The 17,240-nt window shown below is 41.9% G+C and overlaps 1 protein-coding gene across 1 annotated transcript; it reads right to left on the bottom strand.

Annotated features, from left to right (window-relative positions):
• Window positions 1-631: 631 nt before the first annotated feature.
• LOC311041211 (actin-binding LIM protein 1-like) lies at window positions 632-16,348 on the bottom strand (the record flags this gene model as incomplete). Its single annotated transcript, XM_084086121.1, has 5 exons — window positions 632-743; window positions 2,098-2,224; window positions 6,702-6,811; window positions 7,351-7,534; window positions 16,214-16,348. Coding segments are annotated over 5 exons (668 nt in total), but the record flags the coding sequence as incomplete, so codon positions are not given.
• Between the last annotated feature and the right edge of the window lie 892 nt (window positions 16,349-17,240).

The raw sequence follows: 17,240 nt of genomic DNA, 5'->3' as shown, positions 1-17,240 counted from the left end.
AGGATGTCAAACCAACGTCAGGTTATGACGTCTAAACAACGTTGGGTTATGACGTCTAACCAACGTTGGGTTATGACGTCAGACAAACTTTCATTTACAACCAAAATCCAACGGTCATCCAACGTTGGAGTACAACGTTGGGACAACGTTGTACTGACGTCGCGTGTCAGCTGGGTAGATGGGCTATTTTCAAATGGCCGAAATGTGTATACTATAGGGCTGAAGTGGTTAATGTATGTTTTGTAATAATAATCAAAATCTACAAAGTAACTATTAACTATAGTTGTCAAATAATTTTAGTCGAGTAAAAGTACAATATTTGCCTCTGAGATGTAGCGGAGTAGAAGTAAAAATATTGGAAATTGGAAATACTCAAGTAGAGTACAAATAACTCAAAATTGTACTCAATACAGTACTTAAGTACATGTACTTAGTTACTTTACACCACTGATTTCATGTGTTTAAGAGCACAGTCCTACCTTTTGCAGCAGTCAGAGGAGTCATGATGTTTAGTGGTACCTTTGGCGCATGGTGTTACAATGCTACACAAAGGACAGTCCTCTCTGTGCCATTGAACCAATCACAATGGCATGATTTGGAGGGGGGGAGGGATCAATGAAAATGTGCGTGCTTGGTGATTGGCTCTTACCTCCAGCACTTTCCCTGTGATGAACTGTTGACAGGCCTCACACTGGACGCCAAAATGGATCTGGTAGTCCTTCTCACAGTAGGGGGCGCCCTCCCTAGACAGAGACAGGGAGCAGACAGATCAAAAACACACTGATGATGAGTTCATGATGAAACACTTTGACATCAAAGCAGGTACAGTATATGTACTGACTCAGAGAGTGGATAAACAGTCAAATCCTCAGTACAAATGTACATGTGTACATTCTTCAGAGTTGTGTACGTAGCACATTACATTACATTACAGTCATTTAGCACATTGGTTCTCAAAGTGGGGTCCGGGGACCCCCAGGGGTACTTGAGGGGGTTCCAGGGGGTCCCCAGCTAAATGATGGATAGGAACCAAATGGACCCTTATGGGTCTGTAACTCTGAAAGCGTACAAATGGAACCAAATGGACCCTAACGGGTCCATTTGGTTCCATTTGTACACTCTCAGAGTTAAATTAACATTGATTTTACGATATAAATTGGGGTCCCAGAGATAGAAATGCCATTAAATGGGGTCCGCATATCAAACTGGGGGTCCTTGAAATTAAAATGGTTGAGAATCACTGCTAGAGCCGTAAAAATCTTCTCTTATGGGGGTCCCTGGCTTATCTTTTCAAATGGGGGTCCGCGGGCTAATAAGTGTCAATTTGGGGGTCCTTGACATGAAAAAGTTTGAGAACCACTGATTTAGCAGACGCTTTTATCCAAAGCGACTTACAATAAGTGCATTCAACATAGGTAGGGAACGAGACTACTAATCACCAGAAGTCTTAAGTGCATTCTCTTCTAAAACAAGCAACTAAGAGTATACCTAGAGCTAAGGTAAAAGTGCAACATATCAGCTACCTACTTTCCTAAACAGATGAGACAAATAGGAAAATCTAATGAGCAAGAGCTAAAACAAGTGTATCTAATAAACAAGATCCAATAAAACAATAAAACAAGAGTTCGTACAACTAGTTAACAACATGTAGGCAAGGCGAAGAGGAAGGGTAGTACGTAGTACAGGTAGTACGTACTACTTACCTGCTAAACCTCGCGTCCTGGTATTCCAAGTGATCAAAAAAAGGAAAAAACTATCGCGTTCCAGTGGTGGATTCCGGTTGTGGGTTCCGGTTGGCATCACATTGTTTTTGTTCCCCACATAATGCAAATCAATTAGTTTAGTCTCGCTAGTCATGCCATGAGTTAGAATAAAAGATGGACATACCAATCATTATTCACCATTATTATACCAAAATAAACAAATCGATTACACAAAATTAAACAAATGTTAAACTAGGGAAATCACCGGAATCTCCGGTGCCGTGCTACCGGAGGTTCCGTTCATGGGTTCCGGCCACCTGATGACGTAACGTTATTTCCGCTCCGACCGGATCAAAACCCCCCGAAAATGGTATTGATCCTGCAGGCTACTTACTTGCTGATGTACTCCCCGGTCAGGACTTTGCCGCAGGCCTTACACTTGAAGCAGCCCAGGTGCCACTGTCTGTCCAGGGCCAGGAGAGCCTGTCCGTTCTTAATGTCTCGACCGCATCCTGCACAGTCTGCAGAAAGCACACGTGCACCACACTGAGGTTACGCCAGGACTTACAATCAGCAGCATCATCTATTAATACACATCTACAGTACAACACTTGGCCACACATTGAATGTAAAGTATAAGGACAGTACTGGGGGTGTAAAAAATGATTGCACGTTCTCCCTTTTAGAGGTTTGTTCCTGGCAACGTCTCAACCAAACACCTTCTTTGCCAGCCAGGCATACTTGGCACATAAAATGCAAATATTTTAGTGAATTTATTGCACACGATCAGCAGCTGACCCTATGATATATCATAAAAACGTAAGCACATAATGTTTTGCCTTGTACCTTTATTTTGTAGTATTGTCCTAGTGTTCCCTGTTTTGCCTACACACTAAAAACAAACGGTGCTATATAGAGCACCAAAATCGGTTCTTTGGCTCGTAATCATAGGGGAACCGTTTTTGGTGCTATACAGCACCAATCTTTAAAGGTACTATATAGCACCTTTGTCAAATGGTGCCATATAGCACCTGTTGTTAAGGTGCTATATAGCACCACATCTATCCCAAAGAACCACTGAAGAACCCTGAGGTGCTGTATAGGACTTCAGTAACACCTGAAGAACCACTGTGGTGCTATATAGCACCACAAGAATCCCAAAGAACCGCTGAAGCACCACAGTTCCATAGGTTTCTTGTTTGATTACAAATTTTCACCCATCTGTATATTAAATCCATGTGCATATGACCAGCTCTTCTCCTGCCTGTCTGTAGTGCTTCTGGGTCCTACACACTCCTGCCTCGTGCCGTGACACATAATAATAGGTGACATCCACTGGCAAGTTCAGATCCATGACACTAGATGGCAATAGAGGGTAGTAAGTGACGTTCTGACAGTTTCCCCCTAGTTTAACATCCACACGTCTCTTTTTTTCTTTGCTGCATGATGACCCTAAAAGCATTGTTCTTATACAAGTAGAAACCTGAGGCTCTAAAAGCACAAGAGAATAGAGGCTTTTAAATGAACAATCTTTCTGTCAGGTCTGCTTTAATGAACAGAGGATGAAAGCGAGCAAATCCGCCGCAGCCCACTGGGAGTGTTAGCTACGCTACGTAAGGCATAACGAGGCTGAGAGGGTGATGGTGACGTGAGAAGAATCAGCATGCAGCATTTATAGGTGACCATGTCTAAAAGCTCTGTGTAACATGCAGCATACAGGGAGAGAGAGAGAGCAGCAGAGAGAGAGACACAGGGAGGGAGAGGGAGAGAGAGGGAGGGAGAGGGAGATAAGGTGGGATTGGGAGTGTGGGAGACGGGGAGAGAGAGAAAGAGAGAGACAGTGTGGGAGAGAGAGTGAGAGGGGGAGAGAGAGAAAGAGAGAGACAGGAAGGGAGAGACAGACATGGGGAGAGAGAGAGAGAGACAGGGAGGGAGAGACATGGGTTGAGAAAGAGAGAGGGAGCGAGACAAGAAGAAGGAGAGAGAGAGGGGAGGAGAGGACAGGAGATAGGGTAGAGAGAGAGAGATAGGGAGACAGGGACACATGGGGGGAGAAAGAGAGAGGGAGAGAGAAAAAGCAAGAGAGAGAAGGAGGGAGAGACAGACAGACATAGAGAAGGACAGAATAAGAGACAGAGGGGGAAAGACAAGAAGTAAGAGAGAGGGAGAGAGCTATGGGGAGAGAAATAGAGGGATGGACAAGAGGAGAGAGACAGATTAAAAGAAGGGAGACAGGGGGAGACATGAGGAGAGCAAGACAGGGAGAGGGAGGGAGAAAGATAAGGAGAGAGAGGGAGGGATAGACATGGGGAAAGAAAGATAGGGAGGGAGAGAGACAGGGATGGGGGGAATACAGAGGAGAAACAGAGTTTGTGCAGGAAGATGGGGAGAGAGGGAAAGAGGGAGGGAGGGAGAGAGACAGGGATGGGGGGAATACAGAGGAGAAACAGAGTTTGTGCAGGAAGATGGAGAGAGAGAGAGAACGACAGAGGATTGGAGGAGATAGAGGAGGGGTTTGCTGCTGCTGGCATGCACACATTCCCTGCTCCAGAGGAGAGGAAATGCACGTTCATGCATAATTTAGTAGGGCAGGTCTTTGTGTTCTTCATAAAGGAACATGGCTGGTGCTATAACACAGGGCTCAGGGCCACGGGGAAAGTACACAGTGTTATAATGAACACTTACACAGTCCATTGTTGTCCAACGCTCTCAGAGTTAATTTAACACGCTGGACAATGCAGAGATTGCAGACGTTGCTGTGTTTAGGGAAGAGGCACTCCCTGTCTCCCTGAGTGATGTTCAGTGGTGGGGAAAAAGTACTCACATTTTTTACTTAAGTAAAAGTATCAATACTGCAATTATAGAAAGTCCGGAATTCAAAATTTACTTCAGTAAAAGTGCACAAGAATTGCAATCAAAATGTACTTAAAGTATCAAAAGTAAAAGTACTCATTATGCAGAATGTCCCATTTCAAGTTTTCAAATGTATAGAAATCTTTTGAAAATAGCAGATCTACAGAGGTGGTTACTGTATGTTTTGTAATGTTAATTATAATCTACAAAGTAACTAGTAAAGTTTTCAAATAAAATGTAGTGGAGTTTAAGTACAATATTTGCCTCTGAGATGTAGTGGAGTAGAAGTAAAAATACTCCAATAAAGTAAAACATACCTCAAAATTGTACTTAAGTACAGTACTTGAGTAAATGTACTTTGTTACTTTACACCACTGCCCCTTACAAAGTACTGTATAAGTGACAGAAATCTGTCAAGATGAGCTGTAGTGGAAAAAGCTGTTGATGGGCCAGATTGATGTTTTCCAGTTTTTTACAAGCTTCACAATAATATAGTGAAGCTTGTAAAATAGGGTTCTCTCCACAAAAGTGTCCTACTTATTCCAGACCTTGATTTGTTGCCCAGATTTAAACATATTAATTTGTCTTCGCAATGATGTACTGTATGCTGACAGTGTCAACCATGGCCAATGACTGTAGGCTATGCCATAGGACAGTGGTTTTCAACCTTTTTCGCGTCAAGGACCACTGGTGGTCCCCGGACCACTGGTTGAGAACCACTGCCATAGGACATAAGATATTATAGTGGGTCTACAGCTAACTGATATGTGTAGGTCTAAAAGCCATAGATATCATTCATCTGAGATCCCAAAATGTTTCAAGACATAGAAATGATCACAATAGTTTTCCACGCATTTCTAAACTCCAACTAAGGGCACGGCCACATCAAAATATGGTTGCCCGCTGATAAACTCATGTTGTGCACGGCCGAACGTTTTTTTTGCAGCCAGCGCATTCTAAAAAACAGAGTAGCTTGCATTCTGTCCCAATAACCAGTGACCCACCTGTCACTCACTTTCAGGACCCTCCCCGTAGCCACCTTCGACTCACACGATTGGACAGCTTCAAATAAACGCAAGGTGTGTGTGACACACGGAAATATGTGAAAGACCATCAAACCATGCGATTCTCATTGAAAAAGCATTGACAGAGTGCGCCCCATAGGTAGAACAAAATTGCGGTGTGACCGCGCCCTAAAGCAGCAAATTAGCCTGAAGTTAGGAACCAATGGTTCCTGAGTCATGTGGCCCATAAGGTCAAGACTCAGAGCCCATCTTCACAAAAAGTAAAATTATGCAGAATCTTTTGAAAATAGCAGATCTACAAGCTCACAATATGTCGCATCGCGACGCATTGTGAGCTTGTAGATCGGCTATTTTCAAATGGCCGAAATGTATATAGGGCTGAAGTGAGTGCATGTACTGAAGTGAGTACATGTACTTAGTTACTTTCATTGGTAGGTGAGTCAGTAGGATACAACAGCAGTGACAACACAGAAATATGTGGGGAGGAATCAATTGGCATGACGACTAAATTGGGGAAAAAACGTGGTAAAAAGCAAAAGAAAGAATGCATTGAACAAATTCATTGGATATGCCATAACTTTCTTAAATTAAACAAAGTCATTGTTTTTGGAGCCAAGAAAGACCAATTAAAAGTCAGCGCCCAGCTTCAATCAGTAAAAACCAGGTGCCAAGCCAATATAACCTTTGTGTAGTTCATGGACCGCAGACCTGAATTTTAACAGCCACATTAATACTTAATTACAAAGTCAGCCTACTATCACCTTATGAATACAATATATAACAGATCAAAGGACTTATGTGTCAACAGGATTTAGAAAAATGTGTCCATGCATTCATCGTCACTCGTCTAAAATCTACCAGACAACTGGAGTCCTCACAAATACCAAGAAAGAAAGAGCATATCACACCAGTTCTTAGATCTTTCCATGGCTCCCTGTATTTCAAAGAATTGAAATATACTACTACTCAAATACTACTGTTGGTTTATAAAGCATTGAATGGTTTAGGGACAAAATAAGTTTCTGATCTTATAGCCAACGTTGGTTACATTTGTACACAGACATGTGTGTACACTGTACAGACATACAGTACTATGGTAACAGATACTGCCAGTACTCACTGCTGGAGCCGGTGATGTCCTTGGGTCCTGGAGACATGGGCTGGACACAGTATTGACACAGACAGTCCTTCCCATTGAATGTCACCCTGTCCCCAGCAGGGAACGGTCGTCTGCGGAAACCATCGACAACGTAAACACCTGAGACCACTAAGAAGATTATTGATTTTGGGTGTAAGTGATATGAAAACAAAAAAATGCAACAAAAAAAAAAGTTTCAGCGGTTCTCACACGTCTGTAAGGATCAATTAAGAACTCCCCCTCAAGGAATGCTGGGGCCCCTGGACCCCACTTTGAGAGTCACTGTTCTAATAGTAATCATTGCTATAGAGTATTTGTTTATTAACGGGGTATCCCCATCTCTTCAGGTCTTAAGTAAACAGAAGCAATATGTACATTTTCAGTATACCAATTTTATCCAATCATGAGAGAGAACCCTACAAAGATCAATCAGCTTCAATCTAATAGTGTCCCAGTAGCAATTGTGTCTGCAAATGTCATCACTTCCACTCTCACATAACACTTAAAAGTATCACTTACAACCCCTTTAACACAAGTATCTCCTTACTTACTGAACTAGATAAAATGTGAAAAAGGGAAATGAGGAATACATGGAGGACAAGTGTGTGTGTGTGCGGGGGTTGGGTCTTACTTGCAAATGGTGCAGACGAAACAGGCAGGGTGGTAGGTCTTGCCCAGAGCTGTGACCACCTCGCCCTCCACAAAGTCTCCACAGCCGTTACAGCGGGTGCCATGCATGCGCTGGTAGTCCAGGGTGCATAGATAGTCTCCATTCTTCATGAAGAAGCCCCCCTGGGCAAGGTCACAGCCGCACACTGCACAGACCACACATACGCACGCACGCACGCACACACACACACACACACACACACACACACACACACACACACACACACACACACACACACACACACACACACACACACACACACACACACACACACACACACACACACACACACACACACACACACACACACACACACACACACACACACAGAATGTTAGTTAGGTCATTTGGTGTCTTTTCCACCCATTCATCCATCCCCCAGCGCATCAATTCATTTGTAAAAATCTGTGGTTAGGTGTAAAGTAACTAAGGACATTTACTCAAGTACTGTCCATAAGTACAATTTTGAGGTATTTTCACTTAACTGGAGTATTTCCAATTTTAATACTTTTACTTCTACTCCACTACATCTCAGAGGCAAATATTGTGCTTTTACTCAACTACAATTATTTGAAATCTTTAGTTACTAGTTACTTTGCAGATATAAATTATTACATTATAAAACACACATTAACCACTTTAGCCCTATGCATAAATAGGCTATTTGAAAATAGCCGATCTACAAGCTCGCAACGTGTTGTGAACTTTTTCAAACAAGTAAAATATCTGAGTACTTTATCCACCACTGGTAAAAAATGGAAACGGCTTAGTGAATGCTTTCAGTGGATGCTGGCTGAAATCTGAAAAAAAATACTTCTCCTCCATGCTTAGTGAGTGAACCAGTGAAATATACTTTGATCGACTTGATCAGCCTCCTCTCAGGGCTCACACAAACAAACAAAAAATAACAGCCTTTCACAAATGGCTTTGTACTGTATGTGTTGGAGGTTGCTACGTTGATTGATCGACACTGGAACGTCAAGGTCTTTTCATTGTTGATGTAGAAATGAATTGCTCAGTGCTTACAATAGTCTATTCCAGGAAATGGCCTTGTACTGTTGTTCCCGATAACTAACTGGCATCTACAGTAATACTCCCTTTTCTACATGCTTCCTTCAATTCAAGCACAACCTTGTTCATCTACAAAGACATGAAAGACAGGTGAAGGCAGAAGCACAAAATAAACATTTGAATGAATGTTTACTATTTTAATGTGAGTTATTACTGAGCAAGAAGAATGCCTCCCTACATTTATTTTTACATGTCCCCCCCCCCCCATTCTGTGTTCCCTTCACTGGCGTTCGATTGCCGCCTGCATCCAATTCAAAACAATGATGATGACCTACACGTTAAATCAAGGTCATGGTACCCGCTTACTTTCAGGACTTGATCCGGCCCTGCATTCCCTTCTCACTCACTATAGATCAGCTACTGTAACACAGGACCATGGGATAACCGTGGGATTGCCTCACACTTTCTTCGCTCTGAATTTGTCCTTGTGAATAACTGAAGGACAACTGCAGTACTCTTGACCTTTCACCTTTTGGCTACTCACTCTAGTACGGCAAGTAGTATTGACCTATGACCCCTTGACAAGTTTACCTTTGGGGCTCATAACTCTTCAGTCCCTGAGATGTACACTACAGGGCCTTGGTAAGCTGTACGATTAGTCATTCATAAAAGTGAAAGACATTCAGTGTACCATTGTGCCTATTAGAAGAACAATCTAAAAGTTATTTGAACTACTTCACGCTTTTCCTATCGATTAGTCACCCCATGGAGACTGGATTTGAGACTTATTTTCTTGTTTTTGTCGCATTCCTAAGCCGATAATTTGATGACCAGCGGACCGGTGGGCAGCGGTTCCGGTAGGAGACACAAAGGAGACTCTTTGTATCTCCTACCGGAACCGCTGCTGGTCATCAAATTATCGGTTTTGGAATGCAACAAAAACTAAAAAAATATCCATGAATTGAAGTCTCCATGGGGTGACTAATCGATAGGAAAAAAAGTCACTTTGGGGGTGAACTATCCCTTTAAGATTGACGTTTTTGTCAATAGAGCCCAGAGTCTAATAATGGTGTGGTCTCCTCTCCTTGTCCAATCTATAGCTAGCTATCAATATTAAGTCGCTGTGTGTGCAGGTTGTGAACAAAGCCACACAGATCACAATGCTGTGTTCAGTGGCGATGCTGCTGGCTGCTTGTGGTGAAGGTCTACATCTCAAGTTGGTGTAACTAATGCGGGCCATATTATACTTGCTAAGATGTTAGAAGTTTCACCGTTGAGAACCACCGACCAACATGCCCCCAATACCTTAGTCAGTGTATATTCAATAATTAATCCTACACTTATGACTACTCCATGGATGGCACGCCCACTCCACTGCCTGGTGAGCTTATGCAAAGCAGGCATAGCTGCAGCTACCTCCCAGGAACAAATAGAGCAACAGCACACATGCTGGTGCAATTATATTGTGATCTACTATGTACAATTCTAATTGTGTGTGTGTTTTTCTGTCTGTAGCAGGTGGGCGTATTATGCCCAAATACGGACATGCCCGATCAATGCATCGCTCAAGAGAGAGACAGAGAGAGAGAGAGAGAGACTGTTTCACCCACAAAATATGCTGGGTACAGAAACCTGAACGCGTTTATCGATCAAAACGTTATCAGCACAACAACCCTGGCAACACCAGGTTTTCTGCTTGTAACACTATAAAACAATCCGCTATAACCCCAATAGGCCCCACACACACACAAACACCTGTATACTGAAAAGTAGCTAAGTAGAAAAGGACATATTTTAAAAGGGATGACATGTTTTGTAGCTAAGAAGTGCAGTGCCCAGTGGCCTATCAGTGGCCTATCGGTGGCCTATCAGAGCGCGTATCCATTCAGACAGGCCAATGGCTTGCTGCCCGGTGAAGGCTGAGGCTCAGTGCCTATCTGTAGTCCAATAGTCAGTCTCTGGTTTCCAGAAGGTGGAATACCAATTTCTTGTTCCGCTTCAGTTTCCACCAGTGGTGGGAAGTAACTAAGTACATTTACTCAAGTACTGTACTCGAGTACAAGAGGCAAATATTGTACGTTTACTCCACTACAATTATTTGAAAACTTTAGTTACTAGTTACTTTGCAGATATAAATCATTATATTATAAGACATACATTAACCACTTTAGCCCTATTTTATACATGGGCTAAAATGTTTGAAAATAGCCGATCTACAAGCTCACAACGCGTTGCATCCTTTTACTTTTGGTACATTTGAGTACTTTTTCCACCACCGGTTTTCGATAGCTTTGTTTGATTGGCCTAGCAGCAGATTTGAACCACAGGAAACACATAATGACACATGATCGGTCCAATGGTTTGTGACATTAGCTCCGGACACACATACAACACACAGCAGCATGAGAGAAGACACACTGACAGACAGGCTGACAGGAAGACAGACAGAACCTCTTATAAACAGCTAAACTCCTGCAGAGCCATGCCGTAAAAAAAGTAGTTCCATCATATTATCTGCAATGCTTCAAATTAAAAAACATACGGGATCATACTACAACACATACGAATGAACAGTGGGTTATTCTTGTGCATGCATGGGTCAGTGATTTTTTTTCCTTCAGAAAAAAGTGACTAGTTAAGCCCCGTTTCAAAAATAGCAAATATAACCGGTGTTCAGCTTGGCTAATTGGGCTATTTCAAAAAAGAAAAAAGCCCAAAATAGAGACACCAGTTTGAAAGGGTTTAATGAATGTAGGCCTGTAGACAAGAAAACAAGTGTCTATAACGCATGTCACATGTAGATGGATGGTTGTATTTTGGCGGGTCGTGGTGGCGTCGTAATGGCTGATTTTACACTTGGTTGCATGCTGAAAATAGCCGATCTACAAGCTCACAGCGCGTCGCAGCGGGACGCGTTGTGAGCTTGTAGATCTGCTATTTTCAGAGAGCAACACCCGAGCGCAACCAAACATAAAATAACTTGTCTAGTTTTTATTCATTGACAAAATTGTCAATATATTTAGTCTTAGTTTTAGTCATCATAGCTTAGTTTTAATTTAGTTTCCGTCAGTGAAAAATGGTAGTCAACGTAAAATCTTCGTCATAGTTTCAGTCGACAAAATCAACACTGCTCAGCACTGATCTGCTGTTCATTGGTGAATAATAGCGGCTTCGTGTAAAAAAACATAAAAAAATAAAAAAAACTACCACAGCTAAAGGGAACAAAATATTTTGATGTTTGAAATAACGGTACTTAATCATCCTTATGTAATGAGTCGTGCTCAATCCTGGGGATGAATGAACGTGTGTGTGGGGGGGCGGGGGGTGGGGAGTGGGGGTGGTAGGAATCAGATTTAATTGCATTAGGGCTCAGGGATGATGAGATTAGTCTTAACCTAATAGAGTTTTAGGGAAAGCAGCAGTAGAACAATGCTGTGTGGTTTGGCTAACGCCACCTGAGCTAATGTCAGTCCTCTCAGCAACAATTATTATATGTGACATAAAATGTCTATCTGAAAATGCATGATGAGAAAGGCCGGCATAACTATTTAAATGATGTCGATTTTTTTTAACACAATGATAAATTATGGACAAGACCACATTTCAATCTCTGGTAGCATTGGCCAGCCATGTAATTTGATGTTTTGGCTATTGTGGAAGAATTGCAAAACTCTTTTTTTTAATATTACTCCTACAGATTTTGTCCAAACATCACACAACTCGGTACACATTATCTCCATAGTCATGTGATCGAGATGGATCTGTCCGATTTTTCATTTTCCATCCTGATTGGCTAAGATTAGCATCTTAAGTTTGCATGAGTGGCTCGTTCTGAACAAACTGCCTCAAATCATGAACGCAGCGTCCGATTGCCGTGAAACTTTGCAATCGGAGTTTTTAAGTTGCTTGATTCAATATTTAGATAATCATTTTACCAGACACGTCCCCTATATAAACCCACTGTAACTCCATTTTAATACATATCCCCGGTTCTGGTGACTGATATTAGGGCGTACTTTTTGAATTTATTTTTATATATTTGTTTTGAAAATGAAAAATGAAAAACACGGCCCTCTCATGCATTAGAAGGACAATATCAGTCACCAGAACCAAGGATGTGTGTTTTCAATTAATCTAACATGATTAAAATGGAGTTTGAAGTCACAATGGGTTTATAAAGGAAGTAAGATAAAAATGAACATCAAATATCAAAACACTGAACCAAGAAAATTCAAAACTGCCTGGGGTGCACACAAAAGCCAGAGCAGTCTTTAAAATCACCCCAAAAGTGTTTGAACGTGAAATATCCCTTAAGCAGTCTAGAAACTGTTAACAAGTGTCTTAGCTTATAAGAACTTCATAAGTGCCTTATTAACTACTAATTAAATGCTTATTATAGCTTAATAATATAACAAAAATGTGTTTTACAACGCCATTATTAACACTTACATTGCCTTATTAACGAATAATAATGTTAATACACATCTTATAAGTGCATTATCAACTGTTAATTAATGCTTGTAAATAACATCGCTTTTATTGACAAATAATGAGGTTAATAACCTTACTTACTTATAAGTAAGGACGCATAAGTATCTTATTAACGGTTAATTAATGTTTGTTAATAGGATGTTCGTTTAAAGTGCTACCGATTTTTCAGATCCCATTCAAAGTGGCTTTAACCAAAAGAGACCTGTACTCCGAGGATCACACTTTTCTAGTTATGCACATGCATTAATCCAGCGGTTTCGGCACAGGCTCACAACATGTTGCGTGTTTTTTTTTGGACGCTGCTTGCTGCATTAAGGACTTTTCAGATGGAGGGGCATGTGATGCAGGTAGGAGGAATGAGCAGCAGCAGCATGAGAGAAGTATGAGAGAATGGTTCAGACTCACTCAGACCTCAAAGAGAAGCTGCGAACAGAACTGTGTGAAATATCACATTAATCATCAATGGAAAGAAATCTGATCTTTCTCCCCCCCATTCCCATCCATTAAAAATGACGTGATCGGGACAGCTCTAATACAAACTAATGCAGTCAACAGCACTGGCAACAAGTGATGGGCTTTTTCCAACTAAGATCTAAATGAGAATCTGGTCGGGGATAAGTTCACTTGAGGTGGTAAAGACAGTCTGGTAATGTTTTTAAAGGTTTTATTCTTCATTAGGGCTACTTACGACGCATCTGTCAGACAACGAGGCTGTCAAATAAGGTGTTCAATCAACACGTGCCGTTTGCATTGTACGAGTTATTATGGCGGTAAACACTGCACTAGCCAGCCTAATTGCGGAGCTGAATGTGTCGGTCCCTAAGTTTGCTAAATTTTTGCCTAACATTAAACAGGGTTTATTTACCCATCGTTGGGGGGGGGGCTGATCTTTCGCCTCTCATTGGTTGGTTGTGACGTTGACATTGCAAGGCCGGTGTGATTCCCTACCAACATCGATTCCAACCAATCCATCTTGCGTCGCGCGTAATCTATCACCCCATAGATACCCGTAGACTTAAAGGGATAGTTCATCCCCAAAATGCCTTTTTTTTCCTATCGATTAGTCACCCCATGGAGACTTGAACTCGATTAGTCACCCCAAGGAGACAAAGAGTCTCCTTTGTGTATCCTACCGGAACCGCTGCCTACCGGTCCGCTGGTCATCAAATCATTGGCTTAGGAATGCGACAAAAACAAAAAAATATCCATGGATTCAATTGTGTGAACTATCCCTTTAACATGAAGTCAGTTTTATCACTCACATTCTCCTTGCGAATGTAAGCATTGTGGCCAATGTCAATAGGTCACTTTGCAGGATCAGCTATGGGAATTATTATTATATATCCGCTCTGCAAGTTGGAGAACTGAGTGATAACAATATAGAGCAGAACAAGTTCTTCAAAACGAGTTCTTGCGCAGGCAGCAGGCACAGCATATCTTTATGATCAATCACAAAGGATGCGATGGCATGTCCATCCACTCGCCCGGGAGATAATTAGGTTCTAATCTCTGCCATGTGCTTATGTTATTCTAGACCCTTGGCAACTTCAGCCATCTATATAACAGTCCAGTCACAGATTAACTGTAAGGACCTCAGCCAAACGGGTTCAGCCTACAAGAGTCAGCCTGCTCGGCTGTTCGTGGGCGGCCGAGGCCTCATCATGCCAGAATGCAAGGAAACGTAGACAAACAAAAGACAGAAGGATTTGTACTGTCAAATAGTTGTGTCTGCATGGTGAAATGCCTCCATTGCAGTCTGGATGCCAATACTAATTGGATAAATCCAGCACTCATCCCTAGTTGATCACACATAGAGAGGCATGGGAATGGCAAAGGCCACACTGTGTCCTTTACAGACTGGTTGGTATAGCTTGTCACATGCTTCCAAATCTGTTCTGCATCATAATCTGTATGTTCATCATTGGAGTGGTGGATTAAGATGGTTTTCTTTTGTCTACACACCAGACAGGAGAGCCTGAGAGGAGGATGACGCACAACACAGGCGCTGGCTGCAAACAAACGTTGGATTTTACTGTGTAACGATGTGGTTTATGTAACTAAGCAGTACCAGTCAGCACCCATGAAAAGCATTCAACCTATGACTTTTTTTTTTTTTAAATGCGTGATCAATCATTTCATTTTTTGAGTGGTGCCAACCACTCCTACATTTGACTTTGTCCGTGTGTCCGTATGTCCGTCCGTCCGTATGTCCGTCCGTATGTTTGAGCACGGCTGATTGGTCAAGCTTCACGTGACACGTGACAATATGTTGTCACGTGTCACGTGACAACATATTGTTGCTGATTGTTGCGGATGCAACCAGTTAAACTTTCAAAGGCACCACTCTATTCACACTGGGTGTGATTTTTTTTTTCATTTTGGAAATGTAATCTATTAAGACCAGGAACACATCTGTGTCATTTTAGCCCTTTCTTTGGCTATTCAAAAATAGCAGATATACAAGCTCATAGCACAAAGTGCCGCGCTATGAGCTTGTAGATCTGCTATTTTTGAAAAATCGCGAACGTTTGTGCAAATGAAAAAAACGAACATTTCTAACTAAAATCTTTGCTTCTAGGGGGTCCCTGGAACAACATATTTTGAGATGGGGATCCGCGGCCAAATACATATCATTTTGGGGGTCCTTGACATGAAACAGTTTGAGAACCACTGATATTATAGCAACCTATGTTTTATTTTTCAATAAACTGACATTTGTAGAATCTGGGGGATTTTTCTCCCAGATTCTCCAAAATCTGAGTTACAAATGTTCGCTTTGAAAAAAAAATATATAGATTTGCACACGTTTTCACAATTTTTCAAAAATAGCAGATCTGCTGCTATTTTTGAATAGCCAAATAAATCTTTAAATGACACAGTATGCGTTCCCGGTCTTAACGGGTTAACCCATTGAGACCTGAAGCCGATTCTACATGTCTCCTAAATCTCAACAGTTTTCTGAAAAACGTATGTTTCTATATCAGTGGTGCTCAATCTTTTTCATGTCAAGGACCCCCAAAATTATATGTATTTGGCCGCGGACCCCCATCAAAATATTTTGTTCCAGGGACCCCCAGAAGCAAAGATTTGAGTTAAAAATGTTCGCTTTAAAAATATATATATTCAAAGATTTGCACACATTTTCACGATTTTTCAAAAATAGCAGATCTACAAGCTCGTAGCGTGGCACTCGGTGCCGTGCTATGAGCTTGTATATCTGCTATTTTTGAATAGCCCAAAGTGTAAAATAATGTTTTTTAGCTCAAATCTAAAAATGACACAGTTCCAGGTCTTAACGGGTTAAGGACCTCATCATACATACCTTTACAGGTGAAGCACTTAAGGTGGAAGTGCTTGTTCTGCACACGCAGAACCTCCCCCTTACATGGCTCCCCACACTTGTAGCACTGAATCAGGGGCTTCTCTGTAGAGTGGTGTGTATCCTGTGCATGTGCCACTGAAAATAGAAGAGAAACAAAGCTAAATCACATATGCAGGGACATGCACAGATAGACTCTAGGTGGTGCTAGAGCGCCTGCCCTTTGCCCTCTTGACCAGAAGTGCCCTTTTGAAATGAAGAAAACAAAAGTTTTTTTTCCCCAGTTTACAGCAGGGGTCTTCAACAGGGGGTCCGGGACCCTTAGGGGGTCCTCAGAGTTACTACAGGGGGTCCGCCAAATCTTTATGTGATATGATTTTTCTTTTTACCATAACCACTCGAAACCTAGCATCCCTTTTCTGAGGAGAACTTTAGCCAAAAATAGCAGATCTACAAGCCCAAAGAGGTATAGGTGTAGAGGGAAAAAAGAGCAGACCAAGTAAACAAAAAAAAGTATAATTTACTTGAGCACCTGCCCCTCAAAATGTCTGTGCACGCCACTGCACATATGAGGTTTAATGCAGATGATCATTAGGTGTGTATTTCCAGTTTAACCACATGAACCCTAGCTGGCATCCTATTCTGGGGGTGAATATTCTGTGAATATAGCCGATCCACAAGCACACGATGCGACTGTGCGCTGTTGTGAGTTGGCAGCTATTTTCACTGAAGATATTTGATGTAGAGGGAAAGCATTTGGGGGTCTAGTATAGAGCCCTGGGGGACTAGTAAAGGGTTTAAAGAGGCTAAACACTTTAGTCGTGTTATCTCACTGTGTTATGTCAACAGGTGGCACATGGAGTTTCTGTGTGGAGTTTGCATGTTCTCCCCGTGTCCCCTAGGGTACCCTCACAAAAAACATGCAGTAATCCTGGTCTCCATACTGCCTCCCCCTGATCAGCCTGATGGAGGGGAAAGGAACTGGTTGGAATAACGTGTTCCTTCCACGCGCTACGTCCTACCGGGGGGA

Source organism: Gymnoscopelus microlampas, assembly GCF_963454915.1.
Source record: "Gymnoscopelus microlampas genome assembly, contig: SCAFFOLD_236, whole genome shotgun sequence".
In the NCBI taxonomy this organism is placed as follows: domain Eukaryota; kingdom Metazoa; phylum Chordata; class Actinopteri; order Myctophiformes; family Myctophidae; genus Gymnoscopelus; species Gymnoscopelus microlampas.
Note: the sequence above shows the minus strand (reverse complement) of the source record. Positions and strands in the feature narration are given on the sequence as shown.